The 10,210-nt window shown below is 34.6% G+C and overlaps 2 protein-coding genes across 2 annotated transcripts in view; one reads left to right on the top strand and one right to left on the bottom strand.

Annotated features, from left to right (window-relative positions):
- LOC108976917 (translation initiation factor IF-2-like) overlaps positions 1–703 on the bottom strand; it is a 1,307-nt gene extending 604 nt beyond the window's left edge. Inside the window, exons 1-2 of the mRNA XM_018946346.1 lie at positions 668–703; positions 1–227 (exon numbers count right to left, since the gene is read on the bottom strand). Of these exons, the coding sequence (XP_018801891.1) occupies positions 1–227; positions 668–670 (230 nt within the window). The 5' untranslated portion in view covers positions 671–703. The remainder of the gene's footprint in view (positions 228–667) is intronic.
- Positions 704–8,937: 8,234 nt separating this feature from the next.
- LOC108976918 (merozoite surface protein CMZ-8-like) lies at positions 8,938–9,798 on the top strand. The gene is made up of 2 exons (XM_018946347.1): positions 8,938–8,975; positions 9,247–9,798. The coding sequence occupies exons 1-2, from the start codon at positions 8,973–8,975 to the stop codon at positions 9,697–9,699; spliced, it is 456 nt and encodes a 151-aa protein (XP_018801892.1). The 5' UTR covers positions 8,938–8,972; the 3' UTR covers positions 9,700–9,798.
- Positions 9,799–10,210: the final 412 nt, after the last annotated feature.

The following is a 10,210-nucleotide window of genomic DNA, read 5'->3' as shown; positions in this document are numbered from 1 at the left end:
GCCGGTGCTGCGGGTGGGATGTAAGTGTTCTGTGGAACAATCGGTTGAGATTTAACAGCTTCATGAATTGGCGCGGGAGCTGAGTAGCTGTAGCCCTGAGCTGGCGCAATCGGCTGCGAGCGCACAGCCTCGTGCACAGGCGCAGGATAATTGTAACCACTGCCAAGGTGAGAGACATCAGCAGCGGCAAAAGCCAACAAGGCAAAAGTGGCGGCAACGAAGAGTTTCTGCGGGAAGGACAATTTTTTTTATTATTTATGTAAACAAAATATTTATGTTTTGAAGGCATATGAAATTGCTTTTGAAATAATTTTGTTCTTCAATGTTATTTGTTCTTAATTCTAATGTTTTGATTTTATTTTTCTTTTTGGAAGTATGTAAGTATGTACCATAATATCGCATATAAAATACCATTTATTAATGTGTTTTTTTTTAATTTTTTTGTTTTTAATAGAAACTATTTGTGAAACCATTTATTTTTATTATGAATTTTACAAACAACATTTAGTGTAATATTTTATATATTTCTTTGTTAATTTTTTTATACTCATTACATTATTTTTTTTTTTTAATTTATGTTTCAATCACTTTTCTTTTCCTTCAAAACTTATTTAAATTTTTTTTACAATTTTCTCCTCTTCCAAACAAAAAATGTTTCACATCTCACCATTTTGCTGGTTTCTTGAATTGTTCGCAGCACTAACGTAGGACTTGGATTACGTCCAATTAGTTTCGCCCGCGCTTATTTATACCAAAGAAACATCCGTTGCGTAAATTCACTTAGGCGCCAATTTCGATTATTAGTCACAGTAAGACGCCCATAGTCATTTGCATAAAATGCGGAAGTAGCATTTCTCATTTGGCAAAATCATTGCTGTATTTGACTTTTTTGTTTTGTTCTTACTACGGAAAATAGCTAAGAACCAAAAAAATGCGGAAAGCAGATGCTCAAAAACGACTTAGCGAAATTACCCCATAAAGGCGATTCTAAATTGTTTTGATGTTTACAGTTAAATGGAAAAAATTGTATGTTTATATTCTATGCTTTAATTATCGATTCGCACTATGACTGATATATATATACATATATATGTATAAACACATGTCTAAGTATATACTACGGATTTCTTTCGTCGTTTTGTCTTGGCAAACTTGTTTAAGAATTTAGTTATTAATGCCTTACTGTTATGTTACAACTTTTATGATTCTAGATTCTAGTGTGCCCTGCTACTAATAACATAAGCTTTGTAAATATATTAAAAATCATAAATCTTTTGTTGGCAAAAAACGGCGCAGTCCGCTGTACTGTAGTAGGAACTCGTCTTACATACAATGTCATTTCGCTATATACATATTTTAAAAAAGTAATAAAAAAAAACTTAAAACTCATCACTAGCTTCTACTCACTATAACAATTCTGAATATCTAAAATGTGATGTTACTAATAAAAAGCTTATTGCGAATTCACAAAGCCATTGAGATCTACCTAAAGAACCCAGCAGAAACACAACACAGACGAATTGGTGCAGTTTCAGTGAAGTCGATACTATAACGAGCCTATACATTCCATATTCACGACCAATAATGTACAAACTGTCAAATGAACTGATGAAGTATTATTTCGACTTTAAAAAAATAACTGTTTAGAATACCGAAATTTATTGTAAAATTGGTAATGAATGAACTCTTTAAGATCAATCGGAGAAAAGGTCGATAAAATAATGGAAATCTTTGAATTTGGCAACAGCTTACCATGTGGAAACTTTAGTTGTAGCTGAAGAAGCTCAATGAATAGATTCCACACAAGTTAATGAGAAATAACTTCATAGACGGAATTTCCATCTGCGAATCGGCAAAAAATCGATCCATTCTGAAACGGATGGTTGCTGTTGATTAGAAGCGGGTTACTTATTTCTACGGCAACATCAAGCGAAAACGGTCGTGGTCGAACTAGCAAGGAGTGACAGTCAAGAAAGTTTTGCTATGTATAAGACAGGATTAGCAAGTAATCATCTACTATAAGCCGTACTCATAATGCTAAACACTTGAATCGGACCTGTGCTGTCAACAGTTGTACCGGCTCAAGGAAACAATCGTCTAAAAATGACCAGCTTTGGCTAGTGAAAGAGGAAATATGTTTCAGTAGTACAATGTTTGACCATACGCATCGATAGTTATGTTCCGGGCATTTGGGTAGGGAGTTCTTGTGCATCCTCTTTATAGTATGGATTGAGAGAATAGTTGTTGAAAAATTCGTAAATAGTATTATTTTAACTATGCAAAATTTGTTGTTACCTTCTATTGTCTTGAGATATCTACCGAATTTGTTCTATAAGCCTATTTTATTGACTACTCGAGAGGTCGTTGTAATCGTTGTAAGGAGACTATGCGAAAATAAGAATCGGTTTTGTAGTACAAATAACATCATTAATCTTTCTACTAAACCTTGCAGTATTAGTATACAGAAAGAAAGAGCAAATATCTTTATGTAATTTATAAATTGTGATCCATTTCGAAATTCCTTACTTTTTTAAATAAAAAACACAGAAATTTCAAATTTAATGGAGAATGTTTATTATCCTTCGGAATAGCTATTTATTTTTGAAGAGATCTCTTTCAAATATTGGCCCCAGCTACGTCTCAAATGGTCTGTTCGCATCCAATTTTCGATGACTCGTTCGAACTTTTCGACTAGTAACTGGCGAATGAAATGTGCGATGTTTTGCTCCAAGATCTGATTCGAAGCGGGATTGTCCGCATAGGCTTTAGACTTTGCATATTCCCATAGGTTCCCCCAAGACGCCTAGCGGTGTTATATCACACGATCTTGGTGAAACGTGAAATTATCTGCTCACCGAATTGATTTTTCAAAAAATACACCGTCTAGTTGAAATCAAAATGTCGCCGAAATCAAAAGCTTCAATTTCATTGTACGATAATGGTCGCCATTGACGGTTACGTTCTCACCAGCATGGTTTTTGAAGAAATATTCACCGATGTTTCCACTACAAACCACACCAAACTGTTTTTTTTTTTTTTCGAGATGAAGTGGCTGCTTTTACATCACTTCAGGTTGCTTCCAATGCCAAATGCGGAAATTTTACTTGCTTATATACCCATTGAGCCAGAAATGGCCCTCATACGTGCTGAACAAAATTTGAACCGAAAATGTCGGAAGGTCGAGCGGCTTCACTTCTTGCGCAAGCTGTATTTTGTACGCCGGCTCGACTCTCCACGGTCTGCATGTGCACTCTCAGCTCCGGCTGCTATATTTTCTTCAATGCGTGCTGTACGTGTTCTATTTGGTCGTATATTATCCAAATAATGAATGCTGGGTCTCAAGATAAGTGACTCTCTTATGAAGCAACCATTCGTAGTGAATCATAGAGAAGCTCTAGTGCTACTCATAATGAGACCAAACTTTGTTATAGATATTTTTATTTAAAGACCGCTGTTTCACTCTGTAAAATAGCGTCTTGAATTCTCTTGCTAACTGAATAAAGAAATCTTTAGAGTATCTCAACAACTCAGGCAGTATTTTTGAAGTTAATTATTAATCGAAATTCATTTTCAAAAAAGGGGCTAATGAAAGGTTTAAGCTTGTTTTCCTTTAAATAACTAAAAATAGCGATCAGAAAAGGAGGTTGATCCGCAATATTTGCATTTTTACATAATTACTTTGATGAACACAGGTAATTTCGAGAATTGTTTTGGGAGATTTTCGGATATTTCTGCTTATATATATCATCAACACTTCTGAGGCAATTTATATTGCTTTGAAACCTTCCCTCGCTTTCTACCTATATACGAGTCTACTATTTCTACCTATATACGAGTATTAACTTTATTACTGCCAAGTTTTTGTTAAACAATGCTTTTAGGAGTAGTTAGCAACTAGTGTCTATCTAACTAGTTTGACTAGCTCAACTTGGTTCAACGCTTTGTTGTATTTGAATTTGTCTTATGTTTATATTATATTATATGGTACAACTTCATCGGTGGTGGTGTCGGTGCAGGTGTTGTTCAACAAGTTGACGCCTGCTGATGGTCATTGTGCGTTGTCGTAATAACTTCAAGCTTTATGTTTTTTTTTTGTTTTTTGTTTCTTTTGGTGATTCTGAAAATACTACTAATTTTAATATTTGCCTATTCATTACCTTTTTTTTACGACCATTCCGAGTTCATCCACGGTATTCGCCCCCAGGCAAGACCAATTAACGGGCGCCGCAATACACCTTACCTAATGGCTAATCGCTGACGCTGGCGTTGGTCCTACGAAACTTCACACGTATTTACTCGCACTCGTGTGGATATTAGTGTGGCGCGCCGCTTCGTTGCCACCAGCAAATCGACGGACATTAGCACTGCAACCAATACAAATAGCAAATATTACTGTGTACATAAATACGAAATATTCGTAATAATAACAAATATTGAAGACGGCCAACAACAACAACAGCAGCAGCTGTCTGCAACGTAGTCGACACGCAAGGGCAACAAATGCGGACTGACGTGCATTGGTTGAACGGCATCTTCAGCTCAGCTGTTGGTGTGAGCGATTTTGGTGTTCTTTACGCCGCCTCGTTGTTGTTGTTGGTGTCTAGTAGCCCTCAGCTGAAAATTCATGGCGCTCTGCCCGGCAACTTTTTTATGCAGATTAGATCATTAGTGTTGGATTTTCGTTTTGCTCGCTCGCTTTGGTTGTTGTTGTTATTGCTGTAGCTATTGCTTTTATTAGTTTTCTTATTGGTTTTATTGTTGGTCTTGTGGTTTCTTGCTTTGGTTAACTCAATATTTGTGCGGTCATCAGCCGTTTAAGGTAAAGAAAAATATTTTTTTTTTTTTTTAGTGTGCTTGCACTTAAAACATTTTGTTGTTTCCCCATGGGTGCTATAATGTGTTGTTGCTGTTTTTTTTTTCTTTTTGGGCTTTTGACTGTTTGACTTTATATGTTGTGGTCGGTTACTGCTTTGCAGCTTGCTTAGAGGCCTGTGCCTGCTTCTTGCTGTTGTTGTTGATTTTTGTTGTTGTTGTTGTCAATGTTTACTTATCGGTTGCTTCATTTATGACAGCTGTTGCTCTTTCGGTTTGTTAGTTTGTTTGTCTTTTACAATTTTCTTCGCATCGGACTTTTAGTATTGGTTTCATTGAACTTGTGCGGCATATTAGGGTGTGCCGTAAATTGAGTACACCTTTTTAACGTTTTGTTAGAATGGAAAGAGAATTTATTTTTCTTTCATATTTGTATTTTTTTGTTTTTATGATAGCTTATATAAAAATAATAATTTTTTTTTCGTTTACTTTTTTAATGTATTTTTTACATTACATGTACATTTTTATTAAAAACAAACAAAATTTTAAGCACGCATAAACGATATTTCGGCTTCAACGAAACTATAATACCCTTCGCTGGTGCATTATTTTAGTATAATGTGTGTAAAAAATCTCAATCTTGATTTTTATTGGTCAATTTGTATGGCATCCATATGATATAGTGATCCAATCTGAACAACTTGTGTGGAAATTGCATTATTGCTTTAGAGTGTAAGCCATACTGAATTTCTTGAAGATATCTCGTCGAACGAAAAAGCTTTCCAAACAATAGGTGAGTTTGATAATCAGATTATTATGGCAGCTATATGCTATAGGGTACCGATATCGCCGGTTCTGACAAAAACCCTTTCTCTTGATGAGAAAAAAAAGATGTGCAAATATTCAAATCGATATCTCAAAGACTGTGGGCCTAGTTTGCGTATATGTAGACGGTCAGATGGCAAAAACTGAGGGTTGAGATCGGGTATATGTATTTTGATGGACACACTTGAACCGACTGACCTCGTCATGCTTATCAATTACATGTATATGTATATATTTTATAGCATATCCAATGTTTCGTTCTAATGTACTGCAATTTGATCTATGTAGTTTAGATAATTATAGCGTGGGAATTAAATTTTAATTTAGTTTTAATTTTAATTAATTTTAATATTTAGTTTTGAGACAACCACAAAAATAATATAAACTTCCCGTGTTTATTAAAATTATTAACACTTTATGAATTTTAATTTTTTTTTCACATATTTGAAGCCTCTTGCGCCACGGTAGTCAACAAAAATGTGCCGTTCATGTCTTTTAATCATTCAAGTCCATTACATATACCAACTAAAAGCCAATTATATACATATATGTCTTTTAATTATTCGTTAAAGCGTTTCGCGCCTCTTGCTTACCTTCAAAGATGGAAAAAAATCTCGCATGACATTTAATAATTTTCCAGCACTTGTTATAATTTAGTAGCATGCAATATTTAAATAATATATTTCGTTATATAATTATACATATATTTAACCAACTGTAGTAGTTGTTATCTTAATTTGTTCGCATGATATTTTATCAGACCAATATTATTAAATACTATATTCGCTTCTGCACTAATTAACTTAGTTCACCTTTGAATTAAATAAATTTGTATAAATAAGAAACTGGCTGACATTTATTAGCATAACACGTGTTTGATTATTCCTAAATATATTTATATCTATATGTATTTATTTGTATTTATATTTATACTCCTTGCTTTAACTATAAAAATTTAGTGGCAGATATGTGTAGATCAGCATACATTTTGCTGGTGATGTTGTAAGTGTTCGCATATATTAAAAGTGAACTTGAAAATATAGAAATATTTTCAAATAATAATCGATAATTTTAATTTATCGATTTTCAAATCGATATTTGCCGTTTCATTGAAGATATTTAAGCTGATTTATGATCTATTAAAATATTGTTCCTTTTCATTATAAACCTTTTCCGTTCTCAAACTTTTCTGGATATATAGTGTATATAGTGTAGTGTAGTGTAGTTAATTCAATATTATTATTTCTATAAGTTAAGTATTGTTTGTGTGCCAGCTTTTTGTCGCCCAAGCCAAATTCTGTTGTAGAATCACATTCAGTTCGTGTATAATAAGTTGTAGTTTCAAGAAGTGTCGAAAAAGCTTACGATATGAGCCTTAGGTGTTGAATGAGTAGAGATCGCTTATATACACAGACCATTGATACTTCAAAAGTGTAATGGCTTAAACTCTAGATGACTAATCAAAGGAAAATTAGCAGCAATATTTCGTTATCGAAGTTTTCAAACTTTATATCAAATTAAGTATGAGCCTAAAAATATTTTTCCAAGTTTTTAAAACTAGAGAAGATTAAGTATGGTTCTAAAATATCCTATACACACAGCTCTCACAAAATTATTGAAATAGGTTTGAGCTCGTTTGGTGCAGAAAATATTCATTACTTTGGATTGTATGTCCATAATGCCTGAAATCGGCATAATAGGGGCAGAAATATTGACACAAGGCTTCCTTCTATATTTGAGATAAATCGATCAGAACCTGGAATACACAGAATATTGTGTTGCTTCCAAAAGATTATACTTTTAAAAAATTATATTGATAAAAAATTTTCTAGACATTAATTTGTAGCTTCGGCTTAGGATACTTTGATGATTCTCGTATTGATTTATGGAGCGAGTACTAGATACCGAATCATAATGAAATATTCTTTTTACCACGATAACTCTGAGATTAATTTCATTGCATTTGAACTGGAGAGAAAGCACATGCTCTTAATAATGTTTGGTTTTAGAGTTCGATATTTTTGTCAAAAGTTGTTTTCGCTGCTTTATCGCTTATCGGATTTCATATAAACAATTCAGCTAAAGGACCAATTAGACCGTTGAAATTATAATAAAATATAATAATGGAACAAGCGCCATCGTGGTTTACAAAATAAATATAATTACAGAATGTTCTCGAGACAATCTGCTTAGTTTAAAAAATCTACATTAAGCCATAAAATAACCAATTCGTGGAGCTGTTTTCGTTAGTCTATGGATCTTGCCGATGCTTTGTGAGAAAAATTAACAACTGATCAAATTTGACCCGGACTGACAAAGAATTTATCGCCGATGCTTTGTGAGAAAAATTAACAATTGATCAAATTTGACTAGGAACTTGTTTTTATTTCACCCGGACTGACACACAATGTATCGCCTATGTTTTGTGAGAAATGTTAACCAATGATCAAATTTGACCCGGATTGACAAAAAACGATATTTTTACGTATTTTAATACACCACACACTTATTATAAGACTCGGCTAGTATAAACTTCAGTGCCTTAAGAGAATTTGTTTTTTGTTTCAGTTTCGGATAATTTTTCGATAGCCATTTGTTAGATTGTTGGTCTGTTTCGACATCATTTGATGACATCGGTTTTGTTACAAGCTTCAGAGCAGACGTCTCAGAGTTTACCCAAAACTTTAACCAGATAATACCCAAATTCATAGCCAGAACACTAACTGAAATGTGCTAGGTCAATCTATCAGAGATGTTGAGACCTTCTGCTATCTTTGTTAGTTAACGAGTCAAGACTTAAAAAAAAAAAATCTCTCATCTATAATACAAACTAAATACGTGTGTACAACTGATTCCATTTATCATTTTATTCGGCAGTAATATTTATTTTCTTGTATTTTTGGAAATTTGTAAATATTTTGAAGGTCCACTGCTTCTTCTTCAATTATGTAAAATTAAAAATATAGTATAGCTCAGAATTCTTTATTTTGTTGTAAACCAAAATACTGCAATGGCAAAGCGCATTGGTACAGGTTATAATATATGTAAATTATTCAGATACGGCATGAAGATAATGTAATGTAATGGAAAAATACAACATACCTTTAACGGCTCGGATTCTTGCAGGTCAACTTCCGTGTGAAGTGTGGCGGTGAGCCCTCGGTCAATGAAGCGCTGCAGCACTTAGGTGCGGAGCAACTGTATACGGTGACCTTTAGCTGCGACAAAACTCAAAAATCTAACGGGTATAAATACGTGTTCAATAGCCGACTTAGATATTATCAAACTTTGACCGTTGTGGTGTAAACTGCTCAAGCAATCAACAAACAAAAAATATGGTGCGTAAACAAACAGTAAAACAAATTGTCAATAAATGCAAACAAAGCAAACGTAAAGAGAGAAAAAAAAAAAAAAAAAATAAATAAATAAATAAAAAAAATAAAAATAAAATTAACAGCTAAAAATAGCAAACTTCATTTATCTAATATTTAAAAATATATACCATATGCTTAAAAATCAACAACAACTTGGGCTTCGTGTCTTACGACTCAAATAGTGCCTCCTTTTGTGTTACACACTAATCAAATCTATTCCATTTCGTTTATGCAGAAATTCTTCGTTGCCGCCTTCTTCGCCTTGCTGGCTGTCGCAGCTGCCGATGTCTCACATCTCGGTGGTGGTGGCTACAATTACCCAGCTCCCGTTCATGAGGCCGTGAAATCGGAACCGATTGCACCACAAAACACTTATATCCCTCCTCCAGCACCACAGAACACTTACATTCCACCCGCCGCACCCGTGCAGGAAGCTGTTCTCTCCGAACCAATTGCGCCACCACAAAACACATACATTCCACCGGCACCAGTTCAGGAGGCGGTGCTCTCGCAGCCAATTGCGCCACCACAAAACACCTACATCCCACCGGCACCAGTTCAGGAGGCGGTGCTCTCGCAGCCAATTGCTCCACCACAAAACACCTATATTCCTCCATCATCCTCTGTTGGTCAAGACGGTTACCGTTACAAGACCGTTCGTCGTGTTGTCTACAGACGCCGTTTCTAGATGAATCCACCGCCGTTGATTGTTTATTGTTTTTAATGTTGTTAATGAGGAATGTACCTGAATAATGCCTGAGTTCGAAATATAATTGTTGGAAATTTATTCTATCGACTTTTTAATTATTTAATTTTTTATAAGTCTTTCGCAAAACTCGAACATTCTCAAAGCAGACCCATCAGATGATGCCTCCGCACCATAGACCAGGACGGGAATGATGAGGGACCTGTAGAGTTTGGGCTTTGTTCATCGGAGGAGGACTTTTTCTTTCAATTATCTACTCAGTTCCTAGTAGCACCTGTTGGCAAAAGTGATTCGGCATTAGATTTCAAGGGCTAAGGCGCAAAATCAACGACTACTGTGGCCAAAATAATTTACATATAAATCGTCGGGGAAACCAAATTAGTGTGGTGACATATGCGGCATTTGGTATTAGGAAATCCATGGAGCTGATCTCTAATGGACCATTAGAGAACTCTAGAGTTAAATTCTACATATTTTAGAAAGCCAAGTAGCA

Source organism: Bactrocera latifrons, unplaced genomic scaffold (genome assembly GCF_001853355.1).
Source record: "Bactrocera latifrons isolate USDA-ARS-PBARC rearing strain unplaced genomic scaffold, ASM185335v1 scaffold_81, whole genome shotgun sequence".
NCBI classification, from domain to species: Eukaryota; Metazoa; Arthropoda; class Insecta; order Diptera; family Tephritidae; genus Bactrocera; species Bactrocera latifrons.
Note: the sequence above shows the minus strand (reverse complement) of the source record. Positions and strands in the feature narration are given on the sequence as shown.